The following is a 16,802-nucleotide window of genomic DNA, read 5'->3' as shown; positions in this document are numbered from 1 at the left end:
TGTAGTTGGGGATGACCATGAACTTCACGTAGCATGGACGTCCTAGGATGGCGTGGTAGGTTCCGTGGAACCCAACCACCTCAAAGGTAAGGGTCTCCGTCCTGTAATTGGTCGGATCCCTGAAGGTGATGGGTAGATCGATCTACCCAAGCGGCATGACCTACTTTCCTGGCACGATGCCATGGAAAGGCACCCTAGTTGGCTGGATGCGCGCTCAGATGATGCCCATGGCGTCGAGCATTTTGGCGTACATGATGTTGTGGCCACGGCCTCCATCCATTAGCACCTTGGTGAGCTGCTTTATGTCGATGATTGGGTCAACCATGAGCGGATATCTTCCTGGCTATGGGACGCTTTCTGGATGGTCTGTCCGATCAAAGGTTATGGCGGACTCCGACCATCGGAGGAAGGTAGGCGTGGCCGGCTCGGCCATATAGAACTCATGGCGCGCAAGCTTCTAGCGGCGCTTGGAGTCGTAGGCGGCCATCCAGTGTCGGAATGCCACCATCCTTCCCCTCGGCATTGTCTATGGTTGGCTTGGGCTCCTTCCTATGCTCCCCCTTGTTGGAGCCTTTGGACAAGAACCGCTTCATGAGGACACAGTCCTTGTATAGGTGCTTGATGGGGAAAGCATGGTTTGGACATGGTCCTTCGAGCAGCTTCTCGAAGTGGTTTGGGGTACCCTTCGTAGCCTTTCGACCCCCTTGCGATTGGTGGTGGCCATGAGCGAGCCCTTGTGCCGCTGCTTCTTCTTCTTGTTGGGACGGTTGGAGGCCCTTTCGCCGGTGTCCTTGTCCTACTTTGCCTTGCCTTTGAGGCAGTCAAAAATTGCCCTGACCACCTCCTCGCCTGAGGCATGGCAGGTGGTGATGTCGAGGAGCTCCTTGGTGGTTCATAGGTCCTTATGTCCTAGCTTGTGAACCAGGGACTCGCAGATGGTCCCAAACAGGAAAGCTCCTATGACATCGGCGTCGATGACGTTGGGTAGCTCGTTGCACTACCAGGAGAAGCGCCGGATGTACCCATGAAGAGTTTCCCTAGACTTTTGTTGGCAGTTTTTGAGATCCCATGGGTTCCTCAGACACACGTATGTGCCCTAGAAGTTTCCCACGAAGATCTCTTTTAGGTCCACCCAACTTTGGATTTGGTTGGGCGGAAGGTGTTGCAACTACGTTCGCACCAAATCAGCCAGGAACAATGGAAGGTTGTGGATAACGAAATCAACATTATCTGCTCCATCGGCTTGGAAACATGTCGATAATCCTCGAGCCATAGTCCGAGGTTTGTTTCCCCAGAGTATTTTGGGATGTTGGTCGGTGGTTGGTACCACGGTGGGAAGTTGGCATTGAGGATGTGTCGGCCAAAGGCCTGAGGTCCTGGCAGGTCGGGGCTCAGGCTTTGGTCCTTGCTGCTACTGTAGCATCCGCCACGATGAGGGTGGTAGCCATAGCTAGCCTCCTCCCTCGTATTACCGCGGGCACACCTATGGGCATCTTGGGTGTCACGTGTGTCATGGTGGAGACTGAGATGCTCATGCACCGGGACCGTGGTGTGCTACCTGCCACCTTGCTATGCTTGGTGGACTGACACATCCGTATTAGGCTGCTTTGAGGGCATGCGTTGGCTAGCGTTGAGGTCATGTCGTCTAGACAGCGAGCTCTCGGCTTGCTGCACCATTGCACGCTCGAGTAGCGTGAGAATCTCATGATAGGTCTGATGATCCTTAGGTGTCGTGAGCCTTGAAAGCCCTTGGAGCAAGGCCGCCGTGGTAGCGATGTTCTAGCTTGCCCGAGTGAAGTGTGGGAAGGCTTCATTGTCCTCGATGATCCTTCGGTTTATGTCGCAGGCCACAACGCATGCACGCCCACCATCTCTGTGGCGCTCGATCTCTCGTTTGAGCTCAGCACACTCCTACTCAAGCTGGAGTCATGCTTCCTTGATCTCTTGGTGTCGGGCCTTCAGCTGCTCTACCCACAGGCGAGGTGAGGCCCCTACATCCCCCTCGATCTCATCATCGAGGTCGTTTACTAGGGTAGCCTCTCCCTCGTGGATGCTTTCGACGTACCTCTTGGGGGTACCTACCATGAAACATTCACACGAGGGGTGATGGCTCCCCCTGCTGGAGTCAGAGTCGGAGGGCAACTCTGATTCTCCTACGAGGAGGTCATGGAAAGATTCTAAGATATATTCGGTCATCCCTGCGAACTCATCGTTCATAGGGGATGAGGGCATGCGTTGCGCCATAGGGTGGCCAACGGTCTCTACGGCATTGCGCAGACTAAACGGGAGCGCTGTTGGGGCACTCCGGATGAGGTATTCTAGGGAGAGCCACTCTCCTCTGTCAAGCTATGTCATGACATTGGCGAACAAGAAGGTGAGGCAGCCTAGGTCCTCCTAGGACAGTGGGTGTCCTAGGAAGGCACTAAGCTGGCGCTCTAGCCTCTCATAATCAAAGCCCAGGAGGTGGTCGCTCCCAAGGGCATAGGCCTCTAGTGCATGCAGCCACAGCTCCTCTAGTGCCTCGGTGATCACGTTGAGGTCGGTGGAGTGGAGAGGTTGGATGGCAATGGGAGCCTGCACCAACTCTCCCTCCATCGTGACAATGAAGTCTAGGTTCTTGAAGCGCACATGCACGCCTAGGACTCAGCTGACACCATGACTAGCCATTCGAGGCCTAATGTGGATGTCGAGACGTGCAAAAGCCCCTACCTGGCGTGCCAACTATTGGTGTTTTCAGACCACCGATGAGTAAATTTGTATTTTCGTGTCTGGCTCGGATGGTGTGCTTAGAGGACATGATGTTTATACTGGTTTGGAAAGAAAGTCCCTACATCTAGTTCGTCGCTGCTGCTCGTGTTACTATCACTGAAAGTTTATAGTAGGGGTTATAAACGAGTGAAAGCGGGACAGGTCCTAAGTCTCTGATGTGCATGTGCTCCTAAGGCATGTTAGGGCATGTGTTTTGATGTCTACAGCCATGTAGAGTGGTGAATTGCCCCTTTCCCTCCCCTAGGGTGGCCCTGCTCTTCCCCTTTTATAGACGAAGGGGAAGAGCAGGTTTACAAACAGAGAAAAAGGGAGAAGAGCCAAGGAGAGAAAGGCTTCCAGGACCGTCGGGCCTTTCTTCTCCTTTATGCGGTCCTACTAACACTGTAGATGGTGATAGGGATGGCTCCACGCCATATGCCTGTTCGCCACTAATGCCATGCCCCGGCGTTGTCAGCGGGTCATGACGTCCCATTCCGCCCTGGCGTGTGACGCGGTGAACCAGCGTGCTGGTTAGCGGCTGTACAGGGAGTAGGCAGCATAGTGACCATGCATCCATCACTGTTGGTGATGTGAGTTCCCTGGAGTGACATGTCATGGGCATGGGTCATGTCAAGATGTGTTCGCTCTCTACATGATGCCAAAAGTTTGACCTTGGGTTGTACTTTCTAGCCCGTAGTGGTTGGCGGCGGTACGGGCTTCTGTCAGGAGCTACGCCTGAGGGGTCAGGTGAGACAAGGCCCCCGACCTAGAGGCTAGGAGGCAGGGCCCCTGACCCAGAGGTGGGGTGAGCTAGAGCCCCCAACCCAGAGGTCGGCCGAGGTGGAGCCCACCCCTAGAGGTTGGCTGAGGCAGAGCATGCGCACCTGGGGGTCGGTTGGAGCTATAATTGCGCTCTTGACTGCTCAGATGAATCAACGTTGATGATCATTAGCTCCTCCTCTTTGGGTACCCTAGTATTGGTCCCCTACAGCAGGTTTGTATCACTTTAGCCATAATTACCTTGACCAATTTTCCATCACACTTATGTTGGTGCAACTCATGGTCAAGATACTGAACTTTCTCCATTTCGTATAATTATACATCCACATCTATCCATGTGCACTAATATATGTGCCTAGGTGTGCTTCATCGACACCTCATTGGGAATTTCATCACCCAACCCTCTCCTCACTTGCCATAGGGATTATACAACAACTCCATATGAACTCGTTTGGGATGGGACTGATTCTAGTACCCATGGAGTTGTTGTATAATCCCTATGGTAAGTGAGGAGAGGGTTGGGTGATGAAATTCCCAATTAGGTATCGATGAAGCACACCCAGGCACATATATTAGCGCACGTGGATAGATGTGGATGTATAATTATAAGAAATGGGAAAGTTCGGTATCTTGACCATGAGTCGCACCAACGGAAGTGTGATAGAAAATTGATGAAGGTAATTATGGCTAAAGTGATACAAACCTGCACAGGGTTAAATCATGAATTCATGTCAAGTCTCTTGGATCAGAGGCTACGGGAACCTATGGGTGCCTCTTTCTCAAGATACAAGTGATAGTAGTGTTTTTAAATTAAACTTGACTTTTTCTACAAATGCTATTTTGAACAGCGAGATGATATATATTATTGATCATTTGAGATGACCAAATTGCATTGCTTTGATATTTATATGCTTGCTGAGTACGTTGTACTCACCCTTGTAAACTCTCCCTCTTCAGAGGATCCCTAAGAATGTGCACAAGGGTCTCTAGATTATGGCTATGCCTATGCAGATTGGGATGACTATGAGGAAGCTAGTTGAGCTACTGCCACCTCCTATGGTGGATGAGATGAATAAATGATCCCCCATAGTTCAGTTATGTATGTCAGGGGTGATATGTCTTTGTCGCTCACCTAGTAATCTAGTTTGGACTTCTATATGTCAGGCTTGTAATAATGCGCAAACATGTGACGCTTCTTTAAAGACTTAATTAAGTGCGTAGGATGGTATTGTAATATTTATTGGTACCCTCTAGCTATTTTCTATTGCCAACTTTGATTATGGTATATTGTTCGACAAATCTTGTATTTGTGGAGTAATAAATCATAGGCCAGGGTTATTATGTAAAGTGGTAATGACTCAGGTCATCACAGCTGGTATCAAAGCCATAGTTGCGAGGGCCATGCGAATAACTAGAGACTATAGGTGACCTAAGGTGGAAAAAAAGTCTGGTCCTTCTACTTGAGTGGATCCTATCTCTGTACAGTATGTCTATTGCTTTCTATATTTATACCATACTCTTCTCTATATTTTGTTTTCCTCTAGGCGATCACCTTGCTAATAACATAGCTGAAAGGTCCTTGTTTGGTTTTGATAATTGAGTGACAACCTTAGGTGGACTAATATGTGGTTGAGTGAGATACACAGGTGATTAGTCCACAAGTACATGTGTGTGAGCAACATATGCCATGATGGTGATGATGGCTCGGAGTTGTTGTAAAGCTTACACATGTGATGATGAAGGAGCTCATTGCACATGAGACATGACATTGAGTCATGAGATCAAGGTGGAGAAGACCAAGACATGACTTGGCTTGATAGACCGGTTGCAAGTGTGAAGGGCAAGTTGAGTGATGACTTGGCACCGATGGACCGAAGCAACAGTGAAGAGCAAGTGAAGTCAAGATCGATGAACCAATACGATCACATGATGATATAGAGTGGATCATATCATTGTCGATCATATTGGTGCATGTGTTGCATCAACATTGAAGGAGTTGGAATGGAATGCGCAAGGCTATGGTATAACCTAGGGCATTTTATTTCACCGGTCATAGGTGTGTAGAGAAGTTTATGACTAGGTTTAGGATAGATGTCCATACTATCAAGAGAGGCAAACTTGTTTGCATATCAGTCATCTAGTGCCACTTGAGCGATCTAACTTTGCATACATGTTAGGATCAAGTGGCGTGGCAAGTTGAGTGGCTAACTCCTTAAAAATGATTGTGAAAATGCTAACACACATACACATGGTGGTGTACACTTGGTGGTGTTAGCACATTTGCAAAGGAGAAAGAAGTTGGAGTTGAAATGGATCAACTCGGTGAAGAAAAGGAGGCAAAAGGAGGTCACTATGAGTGACCGGACGCTGGCCTCGGCAGGACCTATGCGTCCGGTCAAGTGGCAGCATAGAGCGCGCGGTCTCAATCTTGTGATCGGATGCTGGCGCAAAGAGTGACCTGATGCGTAGGAGCCACCTCCGATCATCTCTAACATACACTGACGCAATGGTGAGGGTGTAGCTCTGACATGTGGCAGGCGGTGAAGGACTAGACTCAGGTGTTGCGTCCGATCATGACTCACCTGACACTTTTGGTCACAAAACAGAGGCTCGGGGAGCTCTCTGGAAATGACCAAACTCAAGCGGTGGTGCGTCAGGTCATGGAGCAGAGGCACGTTCGGTCAGGTGTTGGCTGCATACGTGCGGCTATGATCTGACGCAGCTTGGGCACATCAGGTCGTGGGCTTGGCATGTCCGGTCATCGTGACCGTTGGTACGTGAAGTTACCATTGAGATCGGGTGGCTCTGGTTGAACGTAGAGCAACACGTGGATGGTGTAGCACGACTGGACGCTGGCCAGGTGCGTCCGGTCATCTTGACCGGTGCATCCGGTCACCCCGAGTTGTGCCCAGTGAAGGGGTACAACAGCTCTTTTCATGTGGGGGCTTATAAATAGCCCCTTAGTCAGCCTTTGGTCATTAGCTTGGCACCCTTGAGCCTTGGTGGCTTGTGTAGGTGTGCTTGGAAGCCCTCTAACTCACTTGAGCTTGATAGTGTTTATCCGATCGAGTGAGTGAGTGATTCTAGTGTTATTGCATCATGAGGTTGCATCGAGTGGCACTAGGTGTTCGAGTTGCAAGCTGGTGGTGCTTGTTACTCTTGAAGGTTGCCATCTCCTATATGGCTTGGTGGCTTGTGACTCTGTTGAAGCACGCAAGAAGATTGTGCGGTCCTCTGAAGGAGGATTTGTGAGGGGGGTTATGCTCACCCTATGGGAGCCGCGAAGAGCAACTCTAGTTGAGCATGTCATTGAGCTACCCTCACTTTTAGGGTAGGTTTTTGCGGTGCCCGACGTGCGGGCTTGGCAGGTGATGCCAATTAGCCGCTAAACCACCAAGTGAGCGATCGACACAACAGAGACGTAGCTTGGTGGCAACCAAGTGAACCTCAGGAGAAAATCACCATGTCAACATTGTCTTCATCATCTTCTCGGTGGTTTGCATTCCATGCAACACAAGCTTGTATTTACACTTCATACATTGTGCTTGTGTAGTTGCTCTTGTGACTAGTTTAGCTTTAGTAGCTTGCTAGTTGCCTTCTTGCTTGTGTAGCGTAGAAGTAGCTCCCTTGCGTGGCAAATTTAGTTTTAGTAACCTTGTTAGTCACATTGCTTAGTTTGTGTAGCTAAGTATTTTGTGCTCTATAATTTGGATTATGTAGCCTTGTTATTGAGCATTGCTAGTGAGCTTAGGTGGCTTTGTGCTTTTGCATCACTAGTTGGATAGGAGCTCCCCTGGTTGTATGAAGTACTAGTGCATAGGTTTGTGTGACCTTGCTCTAGAATTGATTAGGTGAGTTCTAGCTAGCCCGGACCTTAGTTACTTGATTAGGATCCTTTTTAAGGTGCTTGCGAACTTAGATAGAGGGTGTAGTCTTGGCTACACCGATAGTTTTAATTCCGCATTTGTTTCGATTAGCCGGCATGATTAAGGTTTAGAAAGGACTATTCACCCCCTCTAGTCCACCATCTTGACCCTACATGTGGTATCAGAGCTTGGTCTCTCATTTGTGGTCTTCACCAACCCGAGAGGATGGCGTCTAGTGGGCTAGATGATTGTGACACACACATTTTTGATGGCACATACTTTGCATGGTGGAAACACCATATGATTGATCATATTCGTGCAAAGGGACCTAAGTTTTGGTGGGTTGTCACAAGTGGTCTCACCCATGTCTTGGACTATAAAAATCTAACCAAAGCTCAAAAGGTTCTCTTTGAACTTGATTCCGATGCTTATTTATTTCTAATGGATGCTTTGAGTTTTGAGTTGTTTTACAAGGTGAACACAAAGGAACTGCCCATGAGTTGTGGGAATCAATCAAGCACACCTTCGGTGACTCCTCCACATGGGATGATAGCAAGTTTAAGAAGGAGGATAAGCCTAAGGAAGATGCACATGACGTTGTTGAGCATGACCATGATTTGGTGATTGTGGAAGATTGCTCCACCTCATGATCATACCACTAGATCACTTGACAAGATCGATGATGATGCCACAAGTGATGCAAATGATGATGCTACCCCATGCACACTTGATGGTGATGATGATAGTTCATGCTCGGGTTATGAAAGTGATGCTACTACAAGCTCTCCACCATCACCACATTGCTTCATGTCACAAGGTGACACAAAGGTACAAGATGATAATGTGGTTGATCATGTTAATTCATATGATGAGCTTGTTAGTAGACTTGCTAGCATGACCATATCTTTAGAAAATGAGAAAGCTAAAACATTAAAATTGAAAAATGAAAACTCATTTCTAAACAACTCATGTGAATTGCATAAACTTGGTATAGAATGGCACGTTCTAGTGTTCCACCAGAGAGGGTATGTGGACATTCAGTGATGCTTCTCATGCACATGGTTCAGACTCTTGGAGGATCATGCCTAGAGTTTTTGGAGGAAACACTGGACCATGGCGAGAGGCGCATAGTGCTGATCCTAACTGGATTTCCTCTGGACCCAACATTCCACAGAGAACTCATCAGACCTCGGTCTTATACTGAGGATGCTATACAAGATGTGGCCACTGATGCTATGCAGGTGTTCCGGGCATACTTTGTAGGCTACCTGAGCACTACCTGCTATCATGACTTTCCATGATTTGATCCTGGAAGTTCTAGCGCACCAGTTCAGCTAGGGGCTCAAGGTTTATTAGGATTCTTGATCTCACGGGTGCTAGAATGTTCATCAGATGCTATCAACCTAGCCTCTAGTATGAAAATAATATCTGATGGGATGTTATTTCGATCATTCGTCGCAGATTTCACTAAGATGCGGTCCAAAGCCCGCTACTGGTACTATATGTTCCTAGCAAGTGACTAACATTGTGTTGTATTACAGGAACATGTAGATCATCTTTAGCAACCTAGAGGTGCCCTTCACCCTCTAGTGGTAGAAGAGGAAGAAGAGGAAGAACAAAAAATGGAGCAAGAAGAACCTAAGGCAGCAGAAGAAGTAGAGAACCTAGACGTACCAGCACCACCTGCTTCACCACATCAAATTGTCCCAAATGCTCCAGCAGTGCCACCAAATTTTGAACCACCTGAACCACATGTTGGAACACCAGAGTAAGCGCCCTTGCCCCCTGAGCTTGTTGATGGACCACCTATATAGCCAACACCACACATTCTTCCACCTCCTGAACCTATACAACAGTAGCATATTAGATCATATCAGGCATGCATGAGTGTTCGCAGGGAGATCTACATTGAAGCAGCAGCTACCAGGACCTTTCTGAATCAAGTGCTGGGGTTGCAGGGAGGGAACAATGTAGGTAGCAGCAACGACATAGCAGGATCAAGCTCCGGTCCTTCTGACTTCTAGGTGTATGACGTCATCATTCCAGCAACAAATGGAGTTATTTTGAAGTTACTTCTAGTAGGACTGCAGTAGAAATCTAATGTAGTGTAGTGATCTGTAATATAAGTGGTGCTCAGTAGCTCTTATGTAGAAATCAAGATCTCTCATGGATCTTGCTTAGTGGCTTGTAATAGTTAACCAAACCAAGACCATATGTAAGGAATGGCAAGACCTAGGTCGAATGTAATGCACCCTTATGACTATCTAAGACTGTGTGGTTAAATAATTAGTGTGCTATGCATTTTCATGTGTATGTTTTGGATGCCAGTGATTAACATTTTATATACGTGAGAGTGTCCTACGCGTACAGCTAGCATACTACTTTTTGTCAGTATGCAACAGTACTATATATACTCAGTACATGTGCAAAAAATGGAGATCACTCAAGAACACTCGTCCTTGCAGGATGGACAGACGCGGATTAGGTGAAGATGACCTTGTCTTTCGCCTCGGGTCCAATGGGAATGGAGGCATTTCTTCTGGAAATCACAGCTTCCTACCAGGGGGGGCTATCCCCACAATATTGAAGCCGGAACTTCCAATGCCAATGGAGAGGCTAGGAATATTGGGGATATTCTATTGTTCATGGAAAATTCCCGAAGAGAGTCACAAGAGAATCAAAATCGCTTCATGGAGGCCATAATAAACAGGCTTGCTCCAGGTGGATTAGCATCGTTAGTAGCCGAAGTTAGCTTGAGGCAATTCCTTCAGACCCAACCACCATCATTTTCCAAGGTCGTACACCCACTTGAGGCCCATGACTGGCTACTAGAGGTTGAAAAGAAGCTTGAGACAGTGGGTTGCTTAGATGAGGAGAAGGTGAGATACGTAACCCACCAATTGACGGGTCTTGCTGGGGCTTGGTGGTCAAACTTTAAGCACAATCGTGCTAAAAATGAACCTATCACATGGGTAGTGTTCAAATAGGCTTTCACCTTGGCATGTGTTCCAGATGGAAAAGTGTCTATTAAGAAGAGAGAGTTTCAAAATTTGAGCCAAGGGAATAAAAGGCTGGGAGAGTATGTGCATCAATTCATTGAATTATCAAGGTATGCCCCTGATGATGTGAACACTGAGGAGAAAAAGGTTGAGAAGTTCATGGAAGGGTTACATCCATTCCTTCGGATGCACTTGAAACCTCACATGATCACTTGATTTCAGGATCTGGTCAACAGGGCCATAGTACTTGAAGATGAGCATTCTCAGTTGGGTGAAGAAAGAAGGAAGAAAGCAAGATTTGATCAAAGACCCATGATGCAACAGACACGAGCACGTCCCCAAGTGCCACCATCTAAACCTGCCCCAACAAACTACCAGGTTTCAGCTCCCATATGTGGGAAGTGCGGTTGGAAACATCTTACCAAGGACTGTTTAAAGGGATCAGATTTATGCTTCAACTGTGGCAAAGAAAGCCATCACAGAGTTAACTGTCCCTATCTAGCAAAGACAACAGTGCAGCCTGCACAGCGCACTCAAGTGACTAACCAACTAGTTGGAAGAGGAGGTGGTGGATAGGCAAACACAACAGGGAGAGGATAAGGACGTGGTGGACCAGGTAGGGGTACAACCAAGCTGAATTATGTGAACGCAGAGCAACTTGGTGCAGCTACAGATATCATCACTAGTAAATTACTCATCCCACCTGCTGTTGGTACATTCCTTTTTTATTCAGGTGCTACAAACTCCTTTATCTCTCAAGATTTTGTGCTTAAACATGGATTAGTGCACGCACCCTTGGAAAAAGCCATGTGGGTCAATTCCCCATGTGGACTATTAAAAGTAGAAAAGATATGCAAAGACCAGCCTATAATAATTCAGAATATTAAATTTTTGGCAAACTTGCTTGTGATAGATATGACCGGGTTAGAAGTGATATTAGGCATGGATTGGTTGCATGAGCATGGGGTATTGCTAGACTGTGAACAGAAGTGTGCATCCATAAGAAGGTCTGATGGCTCTAGAATATTTTATTTTGGAGTTCGGACTAGACCGATAAACCCAAATACAACTCTAGCAAGCCTTAAAAAGAAGAAAATAGAAGATATACCTGTAGTTCAAGAATTCCCTGATGTCTTTCCTGAGGACTTGCCGGGCATGCCACCAGATAGAGAATTAGAGTTTGCAATTGATTTAGTACCCGGTATAGCACCCATCTCCAAACACCCCTACAGAATGGCACCACAAGAGTGAGTTGAGCTGAAGAAACAGTTGGATGACTTAAAGCAAAAAAGATTTATTAGAGAGAGCGTGTCACCTTGGGGTTCCCCTATACTATTCTCAAAGAAAAAGGATGGAGAACTTAGGTTATGTACATATTACCGCGATTTGAACAACGTCACAATAAAGAATAAATACATACTACCACGGATAGACAACCTATTTGACCAACTAAGAAATGCTCATGTATTCTCAAAATTAGATTTAAGATCCGGTTATCATCAACTGAAAGTGAGGGCAGAAGACATAGCTAAAATAGCCTTTGTTTCCAGATATGGACATTATGAGTATACAATAGTTCCTTATGGATTAACCAATGCACCTGGTGTGTTCATGAACTTAATGAACAAGCTCTTTATAAAGTACTTGGACAAATTTGTAGTAGTTTTTATCGACGACATCCTAATATTTTCAAAGAGCAAAGAAGAGCATGCTGAGTACTTGAGAATTGTCCTACAGTTCCTCAGGGAGAACCAGCTATATGCAAAATTTAATAAATGTGAATTTTAGTTAGACCAAGTAGCCTTTTTGGGACATGTAGTGTCTGGGAGGGGAGAGGAGGTAGACCCAAGCAAGATTGAGTCTGTGATGTCATGGAATCGACCTATAAATCCCACTGAGATAAGAAGCTTTCTAGGACAGGCAGGATACTACCGTAGATTTATAAAAGGATTCTCCTAGATTTCTGCACCACTTACTAAGTTGCTAAGAAAAGGTGTTGAGTTTGTTTGGACAGCAGCTTGTGAGAAAAGTTTTCAAGAATTAAAGAATAGGTTGACCACTGCACCAGTATTGGCCTTACCAGAGAGTGGAGAAAAATATATAATATATTGTGATGCCTCTAAGTCAGGATTGGGGTGTGTTCTAATGCGAAAAGGTAGAGTGATAGCATATGCATCTAGACAGCTAAGGAAATATGAAGAAAATTATCCTACACATGACCTTGAACTAGGAGCTGTTGTCTTTGCACTAAAAATTTGGAGACATTATCTCTATGGGTCTAAGTGTGTCCTATATAGTGACCACAAAAGCCTCATATATATATTCACTCAGAAGGAATTAAACATGAGGCAAAGAAGGTGGCTTGAGGTCATAAAGGACTATGATCTCACCATTAACTACCACCTAGGAAAAGCTAATGTGGTTGCGGATGCTCTCAGTAGAAAAGCACATTGTAATCAGCTATCCATTGAAGAGTATTCCCAAGAACTAACTGTAGCATTGGCTAAGATGAAAATAGAGTTTAGATTGTCAAGTACAGAAGCAAATATTGCAACCATGACATTCCATCCCACCCTGCTGGACCAAATCAAAGAAAAGCATAAATCATATGCATTTATTGTGGAAGAAGCAAGAAGAATTAGGGCAAAACAGCCATCAGAATTCAGATTGGATGAAGGAGTTCTTTGAAATCATAACAGAATCTGTGTACCAGATGTTCCTGAAATTAAAGAAATAATCTTGAGAGAAGCACATGATACATTATACACCATACACCCAGGGAGTACATAAATGTATAGGGATCTAAAAGGCAATTTTTGGTGGATGGGATGAATAAATGATCCCCCTAGATCAGTTATGTATGTCAGGGGTGATATGTCTTTGTCGCTCACCTAGTAATCTAGTTTGGACTTCTATATGTCGGGCTTGTAATAATGCGCAAACATGTGATGCTTCTTTAAAAACTTAAGTGCGTAGGATGGTATTGTAATATTTATTGGTACCATCTAGCTATTCTCTGTTGCCAACTTTGATTATGGTTTATTATTCGACAAATCTTGTATCTGTAGAGTAATAAACCATAGGCTAGGGTTATTATGTAAAGTGGTAATGACTCGGGCCGTCACATAATTTTAGTGCTAATGGATGAAACAGATCCTAACACGAGAAAGTGCTAGAGATGAAACAGGCAGAAATAGTTATGCCAAAGCTCACCGAAGTAAGAGAATCACATAGATCAGTCATGGAACCTAAACTCGTGAAAAATAGGGTTAATTGTGACAGTAAACATGTCAAACGTCGAGAAATCTTTTTTTTTAGCAAAGCTTGTCATGGATAAGCAACTCACTGGTCAGGAGGTATTTGCATGTTTTTTTTCCCAACGTGGAGCAAGGAATGAGTATCTGTCTGGTGTCTGCAGAGGAAACGGGTGAGTAGTACATCCAAACGAGCTTCGTCGGACAATAGATTGGCAGAAAAGACAGGTAATTTACATACAAGTAAAAAAACAGGTAATTTTACAAGGAAGCGATGGCAATCCGGGCACCAAACATGCAGACGTAGACGACCTACACGCCGCTACCCTTGAGTAACTATCTCCACGGTGGCAGCAACCGCGCCGGTGGCGTCCTTCCGCTGCTCGACCGCCTCGGTGCGGCAGACGGGACATCGGCGGCTCTTGCGCAGCCACGAGTCCAAGCAGTCCGCGTGGAACCTGTGGCCGCACCTCGGCAGCACACGGCACCGGTCGCCCGAGCGGAACACATCCAGGCACACCGCGCACTCGCCACCGCCGGCGCCCTCCTTGAACTCATGGCACGGCAGCCCGCCAACCTCCTCGGCCGAAAGGCCAGCACCGCCGCTTTCTTCCTCCGCGTGCTCCGCGACGCGGCGGGAGGGGCTCGTGCGGGAGAGCACGCAGATGGCCACGACGAGATGGAGAACGACCATCAGCACGAGGCCGACAGTGATGAAGACGATGCGGTGTAGTGTTGATCCCTCCATGCCGTTGCCGTCGGAGTCGGACAAAATCGCCGTGCGCGCATGCAGGCAACGCAGGCAAGCAACTCTGAAGGAGGCCGCAAGCGACAAGCCAGCCGTGGAGTAGAGAAGACTTGTCACTTCTGACTTTTTGGCTGCTGTTTTTGGTCCATGGAAGTTGGAGAGGTGACGCTCGCTACTCCCAGAATTTATAATTTATTATTACTCCATGAATCCTTAAAAAAAACTATTCCACTGATAGATCAAGTTTTCTTAAATTTAACTAAATTTTATAGAAAATGACATCAACATTTATATCTCTAAATAATTATTATCAAAAAACATATTCTATAATTAATCTAACCATACTTACATGTTTGTACTTTTCATATAGATTTGGTTAACCTTATAATTGATTAATTTCTCGAAAAATGAAAATTATATTCTTTCTAGCTAGGATGGAGAGAGTAGTATATTTCTCAGCGTGATCTATTGCGGCCGAGGGTCAAGGAAATGAATAGGAAACTTGATTTGCGTTGCATTATTTTCAAGAGCCGAGCATCACCTGTGATCAAAGTCAATCAAATGAGAGATTTGGAGCTTCATTTGCTAGGTAGCGTCTGAATATGCATATTTGACCTATCAGTAATTCAGTATCATGCGAGATGCGTATCCTTTGAACATTCAAATTGTAAGGCAGCGGAAGTACTGTACTAGATATTATGTACTCCGATCCCTCAGTCTAAAACATGCATATATCATATTTTAAGGAGCCAGTTTTCTTAAACCTTAGTTAAATTTATAGAAAATAATAGCAATATTTATATCTTTGAATATAGTTATTATGAAAATATATTCCACTATTAATTAATCTAATGATACCTGTTACATGTTTTTGTTATATATTCCGTATTATTTGATCAAACTAAAAAAGATTTGACTAATTGAAAACGCGATGCATATATTTATGGGACTGAGGAAGTATACTCACAAGTAACAACATATACCGTCGCTAGATTCTTTACGCCCAAGAATTCAGCAGGGATTAGTCGGGAAGTGAAACCCTGGTCAATTGATACAAGAAACAGTCCAGATGCATCCCCTTGATGACTCAGACAACGTACTCCCTCTGTCCTAAATAAGTGATGTTTTTTTACTTTCGGACATCTTATTTGACCATTCTTCTTATTCAAAAATTTTATATAAATATCATCTATTTTGTTATGACTTATTTTTATCATTAGAGATACTTTAATAATAATTTACTGATTTTATAATTTGCAAAAAATATTAAATAAGACGAACGGTCAAACAAAATATCCGAAAGTAAAAAAAACAGCATTTATATTTTGGAAGGAGGGAGTAGGTCTTTTTTTTTATAGAAGGCAAATATATTAGCAGCATGATGCTGCAATGAGGCTGATGCCGTCACCGATTAGGCCTTGTTCGTTTAGGCCCTTCCCCGCCGAGATTGCGGCCCGATCCACGTGGATCAACCCGTCTTGGATTTAAACCCAGCCCACGAAAGAAGCTGCATTCGGTTAGCCCATATGAGGTTTCTAGCCCGGTCCATCCCGGCAAAAACCTATCACCCCGGCCGGGAACTAAGCCCGGCCTCCAGTGGCGTGGGAGAATTCCCGGTCTGCGAGCGCATGCCAAGCGGCATCAGAGGCAGTGCCGGAGCGTACGCAAGCGGTGGCGGCTGAACGCATGCCCTGCATCTTTTAACCGAACACAACAAATCAGAAGGGGGATTAGAGGGAGAAAGAGATTTAATCCCCAAGAGGATTGAGTGATCCACTCAATCCCTCCCTGGATTGGATCCCTCATGGATTCAAACCCAGTCAACCGAAGAGTTCAGAGTCACCTGGGAGGGGCAGCTGAATACATGAGCATGATTCGTGCAGGTAAACTGCCTTTCATTGGATCTCCTAGACGTAGAATTGTAGGCCTGAGTAGCTAGCACGTGTGTCTTGGTGTTGAGATTCCTTGGTACCTTGAAGGTATGATTAATGAATCGCTGAGTGAATTGCTTGATTTCCCGGCGCGAAGGAGTGGTGCGGTCATTGCCGTTGAAGAAAGTCGCAAGCTGTTGATTGTCCGTTAGAAAAAACAGGTTCTAGATGCCAAGTGCAGAGATGACCTGGGCAGCAAGTGCCAGGGCCGCAGCTTCCGCCATTAGTACGGAGGTTGAGACGCTCAGCGTCACTTTGACGTAGATGGCTGTTGTCGGATGTAGTTGAGTGTTGATGTCTTGATGATGAACACTCCAGGCCTGCTTGCCTTGGTGCCTGCAATGGCGAGTCTCGCGTCATAGACGCGGTGTAACATGTAGGCCCCGTTCGCTTGAACTTATCAGTCTGACTTATCAGCTATAGAACAATATTTTTTGCTTATAATAATTCAGTTTTAACCGGCTTATCAACCGTAG

At 45.7% G+C, this 16,802-nt stretch overlaps 1 protein-coding gene across 1 annotated transcript; it reads right to left on the bottom strand.

The window, feature by feature from the left end:
- Positions 1-13,946: 13,946 nt before the first annotated feature.
- Positions 13,947-14,435, bottom strand: LOC136478027 (RING-H2 finger protein ATL56-like). Its single transcript, XM_066476348.1, has one exon. It carries the CDS (start codon positions 14,393-14,395, stop codon positions 13,970-13,972), a length of 426 nt encoding a protein of 141 aa, XP_066332445.1. The 5' UTR covers positions 14,396-14,435; the 3' UTR covers positions 13,947-13,969.
- Between the last annotated feature and the right edge of the window lie 2,367 nt (positions 14,436-16,802).

This window comes from Miscanthus floridulus, chromosome 8 (genome assembly GCF_019320115.1).
Source record: "Miscanthus floridulus cultivar M001 chromosome 8, ASM1932011v1, whole genome shotgun sequence".
Lineage (NCBI taxonomy): Eukaryota > Viridiplantae > Streptophyta > Magnoliopsida > Poales > Poaceae > Miscanthus > Miscanthus floridulus.
Note: the sequence above shows the minus strand (reverse complement) of the source record. Positions and strands in the feature narration are given on the sequence as shown.